General features: G+C 49.6%; 4 protein-coding genes across 4 annotated transcripts; 3 read left to right on the top strand and 1 right to left on the bottom strand.

The window, feature by feature from the left end:
• Nucleotides 1-445: 445 nt before the first annotated feature.
• ATEG_10304 (uncharacterized protein) lies at nucleotides 446-1,972 on the top strand (the record flags this gene model as incomplete). Its single annotated transcript, XM_001218651.1, has 1 exon — nucleotides 446-1,972. The coding sequence occupies one exon, from the start codon at nucleotides 446-448 to the stop codon at nucleotides 1,970-1,972; it is 1,527 nt and encodes a 508-aa protein (XP_001218652.1).
• Nucleotides 1,973-2,836: 864 nt separating this feature from the next.
• On the bottom strand, nucleotides 2,837-9,904 carry ATEG_10305 (uncharacterized protein; the record flags this gene model as incomplete). The annotated part of the gene is made up of 2 exons (XM_001218652.1): nucleotides 2,837-9,475; nucleotides 9,530-9,904. The coding sequence occupies 2 exons, from the start codon at nucleotides 9,902-9,904 to the stop codon at nucleotides 2,837-2,839; spliced, it is 7,014 nt and encodes a 2,337-aa protein (XP_001218653.1).
• A 1,354-nt stretch (nucleotides 9,905-11,258) lies between these two features.
• ATEG_10306 (uncharacterized protein) lies at nucleotides 11,259-12,667 on the top strand (the record flags this gene model as incomplete). The annotated part of the gene is made up of 2 exons (XM_001218653.1): nucleotides 11,259-12,469; nucleotides 12,535-12,667. 2 exons carry the CDS (start codon nucleotides 11,259-11,261, stop codon nucleotides 12,665-12,667), a joined length of 1,344 nt encoding a protein of 447 aa, XP_001218654.1.
• Nucleotides 12,668-14,550: 1,883 nt separating this feature from the next.
• ATEG_10307 (cytochrome P450) lies at nucleotides 14,551-15,869 on the top strand (the record flags this gene model as incomplete). The annotated part of the gene is made up of 4 exons (XM_001218654.1): nucleotides 14,551-14,766; nucleotides 14,995-15,094; nucleotides 15,151-15,219; nucleotides 15,271-15,869. 4 exons carry the CDS (start codon nucleotides 14,551-14,553, stop codon nucleotides 15,867-15,869), a joined length of 984 nt encoding a protein of 327 aa, XP_001218655.1.
• Nucleotides 15,870-17,466: the final 1,597 nt, after the last annotated feature.

A 17,466-nucleotide genomic window follows, 5' to 3' on the forward strand; every position in this document is an offset into this window, starting at 1 on the left:
AAGGTGATTGATATGCGTTGGCTGGAGCAGGGGGGGCTGAAGCAAGGAGAGCTGAAGCAAGGAGTTCCAAATGCTCTCCAGTGAATCGCCACTACCGCAACAGATTTCGCCCGTCGTGGAATACAAATAGCGGTGAGTGTGACTAGCCTTACATGATGCATGCATTCCAGCTCAATGGTAACCTCGGATTAGCATGGCAGAACACACACTGGGATGGAATGAGGCTGGCATAGTCCAAGTTTCTTATTCCCGGATCTAATCAAAAATTGGTTCTTTTGATATAGGCCCTGGAAAAAAGCTAGTGTCGGTGTGACAAATCACACTCCTGTGCTGGAGCGATAGGCTGAAGCAGTCAGCCGAATGATAATACTTAAGCACTAATATCGAGGTAGTCCGTAGCGCTCCAAGGGAGGGTCAGAGCTCAGACTGTTAATACACTCTCGCCATGACCTTGACCATTGAGTTTGAACCATATGTCGGCTCATCTGTCGATGCTCTAAGCATCCCTCTCTATCTTCGATGTCAACTCGTTTTCAAGCTTTCTAAACCTCTTACTGTCGTGCCTCTGCTTGAGTCTGGAGTCAAGCGTCTTATACAGGCGTTACCGTTCCTCTCCGGTGAGTTCACAACCGTGCCCGCATCGGACGATGGGAAAGATGTTCTTCTCGTTCGCCCTGCGCCAAATTTCGAGCTCGGCTGTATATTCAAGATTGAGCGTCATGGGACATCCCTACAAGATGTATTCGACCAGATGGACGAGCCAAGCAGCCAGGGTGGTGACCTTCCGCATGAGCCATATATGCCTTACCCAAGGTTCCCGGACCCTTCACGCCCTCAACCCATCGTGGGATTCCAAGTCAACGTGCACAGGGATGGCGTAATTCTCTCCGTGGCTACGCATCACTGTGCCTTTGACGCAACAGGGATGGGATCAATCGTCCGAAACCTCGCAGCCTGCTGCCGCCACGAGCCTGACTTAACCACGTCTCCAGGTGAGGAGGCAAAAGCAAGAAAAGTTCTCTCGCAAATTCGCGAGACACCCTTTGATCCAAAGATGTTCCCCGAGTACAGACCCCTGGACAGTCTGCTGTCCTATTATAAAGGTGCCCGGTCAGCTCTTCAGAGCCGCCAAACCACCATCGTCAATCGATGTTTCACAATAGCTGCCGATAAGATCAATGCGCTCAAAAAGCGCTGCAATGGATTGATTCCGGAAATGAAGAAGAAGTATGGGCTTTCAACGCAGAATGACACTGAAAGCGCCTGGGTCTCGAGCAACGATGTGGTTGCTGCTCTTTTATGGGCTTGCATCAATCGAGCCCGATATCCCGAATTACGGGAGCGCAGCCTTCAACAGCTTCCACCAGACCTCCTGAACGCGACATCCAGCCTGGGTCTGCCAGTGAACATTCGCTCTCGAATGTCACCACCATTACCCAAATCGTCTTTAGGTAACGCCGTATGTCTTCTGCGAGAGAAGGTCCCACTACATCTATTTGCTTTGCCTGGACATGACAACGTCGCCAACATGAAGGCCAGTGCTCACTTTCCCTCTGACTATTCCGAAGGCGACGAATGGGCCATGGCCTTCTGCCGCGTCGCGTACGAACTCAGGGCAAAGCTGAACACAATTGATTACGACTACGTCCGCGACTATATCTCATACGTACAAAAGTCTCCGTGTCATCTTTCAGTGACCCTCGATACAGAGAACCTCTACCTGAGTAATTGGCGCGAGATCGGTGTGTACGATGCTGACTTTGGAGGCGCGCTGGGCAAGCCGCTCCGGATGAGAGCTCCAGACGGGTACACCGACGGTCTAATATTTGTGATGGCGCAGCGGAGTGACGATAAGACTGCACCGTGGGAGTTTAGCATGTCTCTGGAGTCGTCTACAATGAAGCGCATTGTGAATGATCCGCTCTGGTGCAAGTATGTTGAGCTGGATGGGTTCTGGCATGGAGCATCATGACCTCTCTGGCATTAGCAGCTTTCTCCGGTTGTTTAGAGCATGGGCTTTCTTTGAAATTTGTCAACTTTCATAAAAGTGTAACAGCAAACCGCTTAATTCCTGGACCTCCTGGCGGACCAAGCTAGGTAATATTACGATGCACTCCATTGACATATTAATCAGTAGCCCTAGTTTCTATCATTCAGTATAGTCTGATCTTGTACGCCATTGAGTTTGTTTCTTCTCAACCTTTGCCTTTTCGTCCTTAGCAGTTCTTTTCCTTCCTGAACTAGAAAGGGTGATGTGAGACTGTGATGTGGCATGAGGGCACAGCACGCCCTGAGATTGAAGAGGTAGCTCCATCTCTCACTTCCTCCCGGAGAAATCAACTGTCCTTTTGTTCATATAGTTTCAACTATGCAGGCCCCGGGATATGGAGTCTGACAGTCGTAGCGGTGTTGCCCCGGCATTCTTCGAGAGCAAACTGCGGGAATATTCCCCTCTTCTACGTTCATAGTCAAGCAGCACTTACACCAGGTATGCTTGTAAAAGTGGCAGCACAGCTTCCCGCGTTTTGGCGAGGTCTATTCACAGTACGGTCCAGCCACTGAATGTCTGGTGCCTCGTTTTTAGACATCAATATCGGACAGGTTGTCCAGGTTCCTCGCTAGTGATGAATTTATAAGAGAAGTGACTCGTAAGTTAAAAGACCTGACACATGTAGTGGGAGAGAACCGACCTGACATCATGCTGTTTTCTGTTTGTCACCTCATTCTTTATTTCTATGTGATCAAAACGACTCCTCTATAAGCTATCCCAGTAAGTTGCCTTCTTAGATGCCACCCCGCAAGAGAAGTTCTATGGTAAGCTCTTAAAATCAACCATCTAAACAAACCCGCTCGCAAGATCTTCAAGGCACTTGAAGAGACTATCCATCCACGGAGTCAATACGTGATCCTCATCAGTTCCCCGATTATAGGAGACATGAAACTCCAACATGCCGTTAAGGATGATCGAATTAACCTCGACCATGGCCCACCTGCCGAGCTCGTTCGCGCCATCAAAGAGGCTCTGCTGTGCCATGGGCTCCATGCGGAAGAGGGACCCGTCACACTCAATCTGCTGGAACCTCCTGCCCGCGTAGTTGAAGGTAATCTCCATTGGGCACACCCCGGCCCTGCATCTCTCCCGTTTGGTGTTGTGGTATATAGAGGTAAAATATTTCCATCCGTGCATGTCCATTGCCCGTATAGCCTGCCGCACGGTATGCAAAGTCGTCTCAAAATTTTCAGACGGGCTGACCTGCGCTACCACGGGCCACATGGTGTTGAACCAGCCAATCGTCCGGGTAACGTCAATTGACGAATCCCAGCTCTCCCGGCCGTGGCCTTTACCGAAAATGAACGGAGCAGGGCGCTGCGGGAAGGTGCGTACGAAAGAGAAGAGGATAGCAGCGTGCAGGAGCTCTACCGGTTCGACGTCCAGAGCTTGAATGCAAGGCCCAAAGAGCATATTTGTCATTTGTTCACTCAGGCGGATCAGCGTAGTCTTGGAGTCACACCATGCGTTTGCATTGTTCTCCGCTCCCCAGAAATTTCTCATGGACGGCTCGTCTATACTGTAAACCTGGGAGATAGGGATTGGCTCAAGATGTCGTGCGCCATACTCAGCCTGCAGGCGAGCCCACGTTTGGAAGGGCATTGTGAGCTGGGGCTGGTGCTGAGTGTCCAGAATCGTCGCCTCCAGATCAGATAAGATAATGCGCCAGGAGACGAGGTCGAGGACCAGGTGATGCCCAATTATGAAAAGAGATTGATGACCATGGCGGTTGAACAGATCTACCGTAAAGACGGGCCCACGTTCCAGGTCCATCGATCTCTGACTCTGGCCGATTATATGGCGGATCTCCTCCACAGAATTTACCTTGTGCGCTTTGAAACGAAAGCATTGGTCACTGTAGCGTTCGATGCGTTGCTTCCATGACCCGTCCTCCTGCCGCGCATAGCGAGCCCGTAGCATCGCATGGTTTCTGACCAACATCGTCGCCGCTCTCTCCACGTCCCTCTCTGCAACTTGCTTTTGTAAATGGACAAGGATGTTCTGATTAAATCGATGTGTTCCGTCAGGGTACTTTTCGAAAAAGTACTCTTGAATGGGTGTTAAGCCAAACAGCTTATCCGTCACCTCGTCCTGTACAGCGGGCTGGGCGATGATCGAAGGAAGCGCTCCAATCTTTTTGGCAATTGCTTCGATGGTCTTGAGTTCCATTATGTCCTGGATAGTGTGTCCCAGGCCACGAGACCGTGCTTCTGTAACAACTTGCATGGCAGTGATGGAGTCGCCTCCCAGGTGGAAGAAGCTATGCTCCACACCAATGCTATTCAGAGGAACTCCGAGGGTTTGCGCCCACACCTGCTGTAAATATTGCTCGACACCGGTGGACGGAGCTCTGTGGGGAGTGCTCGACACACTGTACACCTGCAGACGTGACCAAGTCATTTTCCTGACCTCCGTCTTCAGTCTGCAGCGGTCGACTTTATCGCTGCTTGTCTTTGGCAATTGGGTGACTGGAAGATATATCGACGGCACCATGTAAGTTGGAAGGATCGAGTGGAGTTTCGACTGAACGCTTGTTGCCAGGCGGCAGAATTCTTCTGTAGGATGCGTAATCAGTCCGTTTGTCGAGTGGACACAGAAGGTTTCGCGGCGACTCGGGACAACGAATGCGATCAGATATGACTGTTGTTGCCTATCCGAAGGCGCTGCAACCACTGCCGTTGCTCCCTCAATCTGGTCGATCCGGCGAAGGTGGTGTTCAACCTCCTCCAACTCGAACCTCTGCCCTCGGATCTTGATCTGAGAGTCCTTCCGACCTACGAAATTCAACGAGCCATCCTCGTTGTACTGGACTAGATCCCCAGTCTTGTACACCCGACTTGGATTTCCATGGCGCACAGATCGCAGCCAATCCGGCTGATCGATGAATGCCCGTCGGTTGGCTTCCGGGTTATCCAAGTATCCTCGACCGACACACGGGCCTTCGATCAAGAGCTCTCCAATGGCTCCGATGGCGACTAGATTTCTGTGATCGTTCTGATCCACGATCCAGGTGGCGACGCCCATCGGGAAGCCAATGTTTCTCTGGTCCACATCTAAGACCTCCCTGATAGTAGACGCGACAGCGCATTCAGCAAGGCCGTATTCATTCATTAACCGAACGCGTTTCATCCAATAGCTGCAGTCAGCCGGTGACATTGCCTCGCCACCCATGACGAGCACGCGTAGTGACGGAAGCTCTCGATGCATGAGCAGTCGGGCCGCAGAAGGAGTCAAAAACGCATGTGTAACAGCTAATCTCTGAATGGAGTCGGCGAAGTGATCATGGCGCTCCGAGTCAGATAGTATGCAGACACATCCACCGGCCATTAGAGTACTGAGCGTTTCCATGATACTCACATCGAACGCATAAGAAGCATACTGCAGCACTCTCGAGTCGCGATCAAGGCAGTGCTGGCGGTTGTGGGCTACAGCGCTGGAACAATAGCATTGATGGTCTATAGTCGCTCCTTTGGGAGTACCTGTTGACCCAGATGTAAACACAACATATGCTGGGTCCCCAGGACTGACAACCGGGAGGGTGGCGCTGGCAACATTTGCCAGGCATTCGGCATGATCGTGAATTGCTATAGCCGAGGAAGTGAGCGAGGTCGCCCTCTCGCGCATATTCTTTGAGCACAGTACGATCTCACTCCTCAAGCCATCGCATATTGCATGGAGGCGCTGAAGAGGGTATGTGGGGTCAAGGAGGACGAATGCGGCGCCTGCTTTCAAAATACCCAACATGGCCACTGGCGACCACTTGCACTTCTCGAAGAACATTGGAATGAAACTCCCAGGTTTGACGCCGCGAGTCACCAATTGGGCCGCCAGGTTGTTTGCAGACTGCATCAGCTCGGCGTAGGAGAGGTCTCCATCTGGAGCAGTTACAGCACAGGCATTGGGATACTCTAGATAACGTTCATAGACAACATCATGCACGCACTGCATCGAGGTTGGGGGTAAGCGGCCATTCCATCGGTGTATTTGATCCCAATCTTGGCGACTCATCCGTGGCAAGTCGCCCACTGCCCGTGTAGGATCTGACATGGCTTCTTGCAAGACTAATTCTAGATGTTGAAGCAGCCTCTGCACACGCTCTCGACTGATCATGCCCGGATCAAAGGTGGCAGTCACTTCGCAATGCCGATCGTCGCCCGTCATCTGACATTCGAGTGAGAGACCGTAAGCAGAGAATCCTCCTATTTGAGTTGCCGAACACTCACAGGCCTCGAAGAGATCTGGAAGGCTTGGAGGACAAGATTGGATGATCAGCTGGCTTTGGAACATACAGGCCGACCTTGCCTCGTGCGAGTACTTTTGAATATTCAGTAGGCCGGCTTGCTCATAAGGAATGACATCCAAAGAGTGAGCCTGGATCTCCACCAATGTACCCATGACAGTCTGCTCCGGCAACAATTTGATACGCTGTGGAATAGTAGCGATCGTTGGACCGGTCATTTCACCGACCGCGTCGACAGCAGCACCTCGGCCGTTGACTGTCATGCCAAAAACAGTATCGTTGACACCAGTATTGCAGGAGAGAACGACAGCCCATGCGAGCTTAACGTAGCTTGCTGTAGTAATCCGCGGGTGAGATTTTTCGAAAAGGCTCACTACGTACTCTAGCTGCTCGCTAGCCACAGGAGTATAGGAGGGTGAGGGCAGAGGAGGAAACGTAACCGCCTCGAGGCCTTGGAACTGCCTAATCCAGTATTCTTTGAATCCAGGCTTCCTATTCGAGAGGTATCTGATGAACGCGCTGAATCGGTTCCTCGGAAGCTTGCACTGTGCATATGCAGCGGTCAGCTGGTCCAGGAACAAGCGAATGGACCATTGATCACAGAGAGCATGATGAACGACAAACACAAAGGCTGATGCTGATTCTCTGTCTTCCTTGTCGGGAATGATGTACGCATGCACGAGATTGTCTCCAGTGCTGTGCGTAAGATCATCTGATTGTCGTATGCAGTCCTCCAGGTTATGGACATGTGAGCATGTGGAGGACGTCTTGCAAACCACTTGAAATGTCCCATGCGAGGGCGACACGATGAATCGAGTGCGCAGTATGTCGTTGAGCTGTACCACACGCTCCCAGGCTGTGCTAAGTGTGCTAATTTTTACATTGGGGCGCAGCTTGCAAATTACCCTCGCCTTGTAAAGTGAAGGGTCCCGTGCAGTCATGGCGATAAGCCCTTCTTGAAGGGCTGTGGGCGGATAAATGTCTTCGACGACGTCTTCATCAATACGGCACTGCGAGACTGCCAGTTGCTTTAACTCAGAGACCGATCCTGGCTCCAGCAATTGCATGGTCCGGACCTCTGGGCCTTCGCACCCATTGCTTAGGCTTGCAGCAGACGCAAGCTCAGCTAACACTGGGTAATCGAAGACGTCGCGAATTGTCAACCGAAGCCCTCGCCGTTTAAGGGACATGGTAAGCCTCATGGCAGACGCCGAATTGCCACCAAGATGAAAGAAATTGTCGAGCATGCCGAAGCGCCCCGGAGCCAGACCCAAAACATCACACACGGCTGTATGAATTGCGTCTTCGACCTTGTCCTGTGCTGCTCTTGTCCTTTCCTCCTGAGTAGTGAGGGCATTAAGCTGAGCGTAAGACAGCTTGTTCACGTAGTGGGATAAAGACCGGCGGTCAGCTTTGCCTGTAATCGTGGTAGGGATCTGACTGAGCGGAAGAAAGAGCTGCGGAATCATGAAGGCAGGTAAGCGAGATCGTAGGCCGCCCTTGACATCTTCCACCTGCGATTGGTACTCTTGGTCTATCGCCATGAACCCTATTTCTCCTTGCGAAAAGCCAGCGTGGCCGTTCTTACCCGGATGGACAGTGAGAGCAATGAGATTTCGCTGGTGACTGCCTGCGTCGGAGGGTTCGTGAACCATGACTATCGCCGTCTTGGCCCCGGGGAAGAGTTGTCTGATATGATACTCAACCTCACCGATCTCCAGTCGCTGACCGTGAATCTTTACTTGATTGTCCTTCCGCCGCACGTATAGCAGTGATCCGTCCTCGCCATATCGGACCAGATCCCCTGTTTTGTATACTTGAGGTTCGCTGCCATCCCCCTTTGTCGAATCCGGCAACACCAGCCACGGCGGGCGCTGGAGGAACAGTGATGTCGTCTTTTCTGGATCGCCCCAGTAGCCCTGTGCAAGGCTTGGCCCTTCAATCACGAGTTCACCTACCGCTCCTATGGGTGCCAGCTTTCGGTGATCTGACGGGTCCACTATCCAGGCCCTGGCATTTACTGGATAACCGATTGATTTCCTATCCTCAGGTGTGCGTATTTGCCTCGAGACAGCAAAGACCCCGGCCCATTCCGTCAGGCCGTACGCCTGATAGAGCTGTACCTTCCGCGCCCATGTTCCGATGTCGCGTTCTCCAATAGGTTCGCCTGCAACGAAGAGGCACAGATTTTCCAGGTTCTCAGGAGATATAGATGCAAGCACTGTAGGTGTAATAAAAGCCCAAGTGATCTTCATCTTTGTCATGAACCCCCCGAGGTCATTAAGACGATCATGGTCTGATGGAATACATAGGGTTCCTCCAGCAACCAAGGTGCACCAAATTTCCAGCAAAGAGGCACCGAAACAAAAGGACGCAAACTGCAAACTGCGGCTTTGCTGACTGAGATGTAGCGAGCGTGTATGAGTCGCAATACTGGCAAAAGCCACATGACTCACTTCGCAACCTTTCGGGTCTCCCGTGCTCCCCGAAGTAAAAAGGCAGTAGGCTGGAGCCAGAGCGTTGTCCGGAACCGTATATTGCTTGCTACGCGGGAGACAGCAGGCACGCATTGCGTTGGAAACCACGATAACTGGCAGCCCCAGTAGACGGAATATGGATTCAGTTCTTGGGGAAACGATAGCCACACGGGCTCCTATCCTCCGAATGATCGTCTCCAGTCTGCTTTGAGGATACGCCGCGTCGACTGGGACAAAGGCAGCCCCAGACTTATTAATGGCCAGTATAGCCGCAATGGCCCATTTTGTCTTCTCAAAACAAATCGGTACCAGATCGCCAGCTCCGATGCCTCGGCCTTGGAACAGGGTGGCCATATGTGTGGAAAGCTCGTCTAATTCTGCATAAGTGAATCGTCCATCCCATGAGTCCACGGCAACTGTATTTCTTTGTACCGCCGCGTTTTCACTTATGTATTCGAATAGAAATGACCGAGCCGGCGGAATAATTCTCTCCCTTTGCCAGCTAAAGACTTGTGCCTTCTGGATTGAGCAGCAAAAGTCTACTTCGCGAATGGACAGGGTCGGATTTTCCGATATGAATACAATTGCATGGGCAATTCCATTTGCCAGATGCTGCGCGTATGTCGTAGCGATTGTGCTTGCACGATAGACCATGCACAGTTTTGGAAGTGTGCTATCGGACTGTAGGAGCAGGTTGACATCGTGATACTAATGCAAATGTCAATACAGTATATCTCAGCATGAAGTGGGATGTAGATATACCTCTATATCTGGGAGTAGTATTCCAGTTTCCTGCCTGTCGACCACGAAAATGCCCGTATTGAAGGAATCCGAGCTCTTCTGCTCGTCGCATCGGATATCCCAGTTCCTGACATCAAACAATGACGATATAGGATGAGAATGGTTCAAGGCGATACTGAAAATACGTTTTGTTGTCCCAGAAATCTGTCCCTTGTCACATGTGCTCTTCGAGACCTCAAACCGAGCCGTGTCAACCTCAGAATACTGGCGCAGCACTAATGCCCACAGACCAGCCAGTAGAAAATCAATACTCGTATCGCTAGCATGGAGAAAGGCATTTAGCGCCTGGATGACATGGTCATCGAACGCGATACTCCGTATTCCGAGGCTTAGCATTGTTGGAAAGAAACAGATGGCGTCTCCATCCACTTGCGTTGTAGTACGATGCTGAACAGTCATTGTAGGGGCTGTAACTATAGATTGAAAAACTGCTTTGCCAAGCAAGGTGCCAGAATGTTGAGCCGCTGGACTAAGGCGAATCTTAAGAACAATGTTGAACAGTATCGACTTCCTTTGGCAACATTCTTAAAGCGAACAGACGGGCCCAGCTAACATGGAGCTATAACTGTATGGGTCAACTACTATGCGCATTATGGCTCGTGCAGGTTTAACGAACATTGTTCTAGACGAGCTTCGCAGGCAAGGGTCGTTTGCCGTTGTGTTAAACATGACGCGTTAATGTTCCTTGGGTGATACTCTGAGTACAAGGCCGGCTAGCTATGAGTAAGGAGTCGTAGTCGGAGTAGCACCGGCCGGTTAGTCTTCACAACATAGTCAGCCTTTTAAGGTAATATTTATGCAAGCAATCATAGTGAAGCATGCGACACGTAGGCCCAAAAAGAATAGACGCTTGATGTGTAACTGAAAGGATCGAAACTATCCACCTTCAATCAATTTTCCCCACGTCATCACCCATCTCACTGCCGACGTGTCTTACAAAATTGGTTTGTCTGTCAAGGTCAGAAATAGCGGTAGAGGGTCGCCCTACCGCTAGTTTGGCGGTGAAAATATACCTTGCATATCTGCAGTCAATCTTCATGTAATTTATGCTGTTTTTGCTGTTGGGAGGATCCTAGCTCGGAGATCTAGAACAGGCCTAATAGATCTGCGAGTTAGCATCGGAAGTGAAACAATTCATTCCCACATAAATATAATGTGAATACCATGTATATTCCTTAGGTAAGAAGGTAATCTTAACTAGGTGTCGCAACTGCAAGGGGACACGATTTAGCCTTGTGTGCCACGAAAGCTCATCAGGAACAAGAAAACGATGGCTCCATGTTTAACCTAGCTTGTGAGGCCAAGCAATGCATCTTGCTGAGAACCCTTACATAGGACTGATGCATAAGTGGTATATAGACAACCCAAGCGTCAGCTAGGGATTTCCGACCTCCAATTAACCGTCGCATGTAATCACTGCGTGGAACAGGCAAGGAACCTAACCAGCCTGACATTGTTCTGGAGACTGTCTCCCATGCGTCAATAGGCGGTGTGAACACAAGCTATTAGGATTTGAACGGCAACCGATGCAGGATTAAACATAGACAGTTCAGCGCTCCCTTTCTGATGACCCATTATTTGCTCACATAGCACGATTACATAGGGGGCCATTTCGTTATAACCATTTCCCCTTCCACTCTTGCAACTGGTGTTTCCCTCCGATCAGAATTATTACAGTATCGCAGCCAATATGTCCCCTTTGACCGTGAAAATTGGTTCCGTTCAATGCACTGCTGAGCAAGAAGCTCAATCAACGAACAGCAAGCCTTGGGAGGCGGATCTGCCGTCATGTGACCAAAATCTGCCATGGAAGGTGCTGGGAAGAGCGCTTGGATTTTCGACGATTGACCAACAAGAGTATTGGCTCAATACTGCTCCTTTCTTCAATTCTCTCTTGATTCAAAATGGCTACGATGTGCACCAGCAATATCAGTACCTGTCTTTCTATCATCGGCACATTATTCCTGTCCTCGGGCCGTTCATTCGTCCTGCTGCGGAAGCCAGATACCTGAGTGGCTTTTCAATCGAGGGATACTCCATGGAACTGAGCGTGAACTATCAAGCATCCAAGGCGACAGTTCGACTGGGCTGCGAACCTGTAAGCCACTTCGCGGGTACCTCGACGGATCCGCTGAACCAGACCATAACAAGGGAGGTCCTGGGTAATCTTGCACTTTCAGTCCCTACAGTTGACTTGCGCTTGTTTGATTATTTCGACTCGCAGCTTAGTTTGACCATAAGCGAAGCAAACTCTGCGGCAGCGCATTTGATAAAACCTAGGCGGCAGAGCAAAGTCATCGCTTTTGATCTCAAAAACGGGGGTATAGTTCCAAAAGCCTACTTTTTTCTCAAGCCCAAGTCACTGGCAACGGGGAAATCCGTCCATGATATCGCTTTCCGAACTATTGAACCGATAGCCGCGAGGCAACAAATCGAGTCACCACTCTCCATCCTGAAAACGTTTGTCGCCGAGCTCTTTGCAAAATCTACTATCACCAGTGACGTTTTCATTATCGCGATCGATTGCATTCTTCCGGAACAATCGCGTATCAAGCTATATGTTGCTGATGTTCAACTGAATTTGGCGACGATGCGGCATCTCTGGACCTTGGGTGGATCCGTCGCCGACCCTACCACTTTGAGAGGCTTGGAGATCGCCGAGGAGCTATGGAACATTCTCCAGGTTGGTGGAGAGACCCGCTCACATACCGACGTTGATCAGCTACCACTTGTGGTCAATTATGAGCTATCGTCGAGTAGTGCAACGCCCACACCACAGCTCTATCTTCCTTTGCATGGAAGGAACGATGAGTCCGTGGCCAATGCGCTCACCAAATTTTGGGAATACTTGGGCTGGAAAGGGGTGGCTGCACGGTACAAGAAGGAACTTTATGCAAATAAGTATGTTTCCGGAATCGGATATGCGTATGGAGGCCCCTGTAAATGCCGTGCTAACCTCAACCCAGCCCGTGTCGGAATCTCTCAGAGAGCACAAAAGTCCAGCGCTGGGTAGCCTTCTCTTACACGGAGTCCGCTGGCGTATATTTAACTGTTTACTTCCATGCAGTGGGTGGTATTCAGGGCAACCTTTATGAGTGAACCGTCGGTGCTTTAGCAATGGGAATGTTATTGTCACACCCAGATGGGGCGGGAAGATGAATCGTGGCAGTGTACTAGAACTGCAATGTATCTGAAGAGGGGCAATGCAATTATGGAGATGCCCGGTGGTCGTCCAGCAGATCTTTTCATTCGTCGTCCGTTGTTTCAACCACCGAGTTGGCGAGTTTCTAGGATGTCTGCGAGTCTTCGAAATCATTTACTGCCGTCGCTAGTGGATTTGGCTAACTAAATATATGGAACTACTCGTTTACTAGCGTAATTTGAAACTTGAATATCTACTACCTTATATTTACTGCAACATTACAGAGCATGTCAACATGATATAGATGAGGATTCTCAGGTGATTGATCATACGACGGCTAGGACGGTGATATCCTGACTGAGTACATTTCGCTGGAGAGTTCCAGGGAACAGTTACGGGATGGATGGATATGGATCTTCCAGTTTAAGCGTACAGTACACACAAAAAGGAATAGCTAAGGAACAGGAAATCGGGCAACGGTCAGCTGCCAACGTGTAGGGAGAAAGAGGTGTATGAAAGCAAAATAAACCCTTAGCCCGTAAGGCTACGGGTTACAGCAAGGTTTCTGGATCTGTAAGCCTCAGCAGGGCCCTTGAAATCAGCATGGGGGTGCTTCATTAAATTCCAGAAAGACTAGTAAAGGCTGGACTTATAGCTAGTTCCCAGGCAGGGAGATATTGTACTTGCGTCCTCTATGCTTAAAAGACCAAGAAAAAACTCATCGTTGGTGCGCAAGTCTGTCTGGGCATGCAAATCCTAAGAAGGGCCTTTTTGCACCAAAAATGGCAAAGGAGAGGGGGTTTCAAAGTTGCATTCTCCCCCACGCGTTCCTTGTAGGTAAGGGAGTATGTGTGCGGTCGGCACGGAAAGACATCGGATTAAGTTGGACATGCCCCGGACAACACATTCCGGAAGGCTGTATCCCTCGCTGGTGTTAAAGACCCTTGGTAGATGTGGGACAGCCAAAGTGATCTTCACGTCCTTGGCATGCTGGGACCTTGTCTAGCATCCATTGTAAGCCCTAGTCATTAAGATTGGCTTCTACCTACATTGGCCATCTTGTTTTCAGTGATTGGCCTGCACAAGTTGATTGTTTGACCTACCTGGTGATGCTGGAAAATTGCAAATATTGCATTTCTTAGTGTGTTTGCTAGTGGCTTTCCTACTACTGCAGGAAGTGAATATCCGGTCCTGCATGTTATACTATCCCCCCCGGTGTCCACTTGTGAGATATAATAAAGCTAGGCGGGTGGGGATATCAGTAGAAACCAGTGGCCAACTAGTGAGAGAGGCAAGTATCCGCTAGAAGAGGGCGTAAGATGTGCACTCATTTCACTACCTACAGCCCCCCTTGCCTCTTTACTTCCACGGCATGGTAGGATCCAGGTATATCACGTCGAAGGGGTGTGTGCACTACGTTGGACATTCCTACATTTCATGAACGGCCTGGTTTCGTTTGCCTCCTGTTCCGAATGATTTAATACGAACTGTAACCGAACTGCGCAGAGGTAAATTAACCCACAGCTTTGGAAAAGCTGTAGCAAGCGCATCATTCACGACTTTCAAATTCTTCTCAATATTTTGGAAGTCGCTTCTTTCGCCTTCATTTATCTCTGATCTCCCTCTATTCTTCTGGGGAGAGGCTCAGCATACGGCAGCAAGGTACTCAGTATATCGGATTAACGTTACAAGGGCATGGTCACTAAGTTTAACAACAAGAGTTATAGGGACTAGAAAGTCGTCCAACTCCGGTAGATTATCGAGACCTTACAATCGCCCATGATCCTCCGAGAATCGATCCATCCTTCAACGAGTCAGCATAGATCCCAAGAAGCTCACAATGGAGCAATACATCAAACTGTCCTTCCCCAGTGCTGTGACTGAATGTATATTCGGGCTGCTCATCATTGGGACTTTCGTGATGTTTGGGTCACGCAAAAACACACCGAAGCTGGTCCCCACCCTAAATGATCATGAATGGGACATTTTTCGCAGAAAAGCCAAGAAAAACTGGGAGGAGAGTGCGGAAAGCATCCTGAGAGCCGGATTACAAAAGGTCGGCAAGAGCCACTTGTATTGCAAGGACTTAGGAACCTGATTGCAAAATTAGGGATACCCAGGATTCCAGGTAATAACGAGCATGGGAACCAAACTAGTCATGCGTGATCAGTACGCTGAAGAGTTGCGAAATGATGATCGCTTTGCTGTCTACGAAGCCTTCAAAGATGTACTTTTCTTTAGCTGCTCACCCCTATGGACCCTAGCTGATATGATCGACTTGCAGGTCGCCCTGGTGGAGCTGCTTGGATTCGAGACATGGGTCCCGGGGGGGTTCCACAACCATGTGTCTACTCCCGTGGTACACGCCCTGAATCGAAACATAAGTAAGAATTGGAATAAATGGTGCCCTTCTACCGCTCTGCTGATAAGTACAATTTAGCTCGTTTGGTTCAGCCAATGTCCGAAGAGGCTGCACACTGCTTGAAAGTCCAGTGGACTGACAATCCTGGTATGTAGCCGTTCGACAATTAGATGGTTTCTGCTGCTAACAATACTATAGCCTGGCATTCTGTCTCAATCCACGATACCGTATTACGCCTGGTCGCTCAGATTACGTCTCGACTCTTTATCGGACAGGAGATCTGTCGCGACCCTGAGTGGCAAGATATTGCGAAAGACTTCAGCACGAAGAGAGTGATTGCGATCCAGGCAATCCATGCGTGGCCGTCGCTAATTCATCCCGTCATACACTGGTTCTTACCGGTTTGCCACGATGTTCGGAAGCTAATCCGGCGTGCAAAAAGCATCTTACTGCCGATATTCGAGCTCGAAAGGTGCAACAGAAAGAGTGGTAGAGAGTCGAACAATGTCTTTTCAACGCTTTCTTTTATCGACGAATACGCAAATGGCCGGCCATACGATCCTACTATGGCCCAGTTGAGACTGACGGGAGTATCTATCCATTCAACGTCGGACTTGGTAAAAAAGGTGATCGCGAGAATATGCGAGCACTCCGAGCTGATTCCAGCCCTACGAGCTGAAATAATCTCTGCTGCCGAAAATTGCGGATTACAACACAGCTCATTACTGAAGATGCCCTTGATGGAGAGTATCATGAAGGAGACTCAGCGCCTGGAACCTCCAGCCCTAAGTCCGTAACCCACTCCTTTCACATCTCGGGTAAGGATGTATCTTCTAACGGAGCTTCTCATTTCAGTATCTATGTTTCGGATGGCGAAGGAAACAGTCACACTGCAGGACGGGACCCAAATTCCGAAAGGAGCACAGCTTGCATTCGCGAACGACCTCCGGCTTGATCGCTCGACATATCCAGATCCCGAAACTTTCGACGCGTACCGATTTCTGCGGATGCGCGATGATCCAGCGCAATCGAAGCAGGTCCCGTTCACTAAAACAACATATAGCCATTTGGCCTTCGGACATGGAAAGCACGCTTGTCCGGGTAGATTTTTAGTTTGTAATGAGGTAAAAGTGATTTTAAGTCATATACTAATGAAGTATGATATCAAGGCGATCGATGGAGAAGGAGCAGGGCTATGCAAGAGTGGGATGTTTGTGTTCTTGGATCCGAGGGCAAGAATGTTCGTTAGAAGGCGTCAGGAGGAGATTCCAATCTAGTGAAATACATATTATTTCACTAGCGAGATAGCGAGACAAGTTCTACTCTGATAGTGAGAATCGTATTTTGAATATCTGTGGAGCGGATGAACGTGTGCAAACTCTGTATATGGAACACTGAATGGTACCGTTTAATGCACAAGGACTTATTTGTCCCTCGCGAGTAAATGCGCTTTCCCTTCTGGTGTTTCAAGCTATTACTGATAGATGAGCTTGGAGTTTTACCATACTATGTCTCAGATGCCCGGACGAGGGCAGGAGACTGTTTTTGCGGTTGCCTTCCATCGCTCATAGGCCCGTTGACTCAAATGATTCTCTAGTGGCCCTTGCATCTTTGGTTACATGGTGGCTGTCCGCCCAGCCGCTTCGCACCTTGTAGTAACAGGAAGCTGATTATACCACGCCTCTTCGTGGGATCCAAGTTGGCACCTGGTGTGGCTGGGCTTGCCACCCTTGAGATCAGTCTACACCTCTTTGGGGGGATGTTGCGACAAATTCGAGCATTCAGACGATCAGAAACTGCAGTGCCTTCAGACCACCTAACGCCCGTCGCATGCAATGACAAACATGCATCTTTCCCTATTTGGTTATCACTAAAAGACTTGATTCCGCTCAACCCTTTTCAAGCTCTTACAGCCCCAATAACCCTTTTAACGCGCGCATGCCTTATCTGCAAGGAGACAATCTCAGCGTTTCCATCAATAAAATGTCGGTGAAATATCATGTGGCGATCCCTATCTGTGGACATTATTTAAACGCAAGTGCAACCTGTGCGTTTTGGAAGTCGTTGCCAACAAAAACAACGTATTGACTCATTAACAACAAGACTTCTGAGAATACATGAAAATGAAGCTTTTTGCCTTCGCCATTCTTTTTACTGTGGGCATATCATCTGTCGGAGCGATACCTCAATGTTATGTAAGGTCTTCGTGTTTGCTACTCCAAATAACGGAAGGACTTGCGCTTGTTAACTAGTTTAACCTAGGATGACTGTCTCAAAGAAGGGCCTTCCAAAGCTAAATGTGCCTATGGACAACTTAATTGCTACTGTAGCAATCACGATTTTCAGCATGTCATGGAAGGCTGTATCAGCCGACGTTGCAACAAGGAAGAGGCG

This window comes from Aspergillus terreus, genomic scaffold, assembly GCF_000149615.1.
Source record: "Aspergillus terreus NIH2624 scaffold_17 genomic scaffold, whole genome shotgun sequence".
Lineage (NCBI taxonomy): Eukaryota > Fungi > Ascomycota > Eurotiomycetes > Eurotiales > Aspergillaceae > Aspergillus > Aspergillus terreus.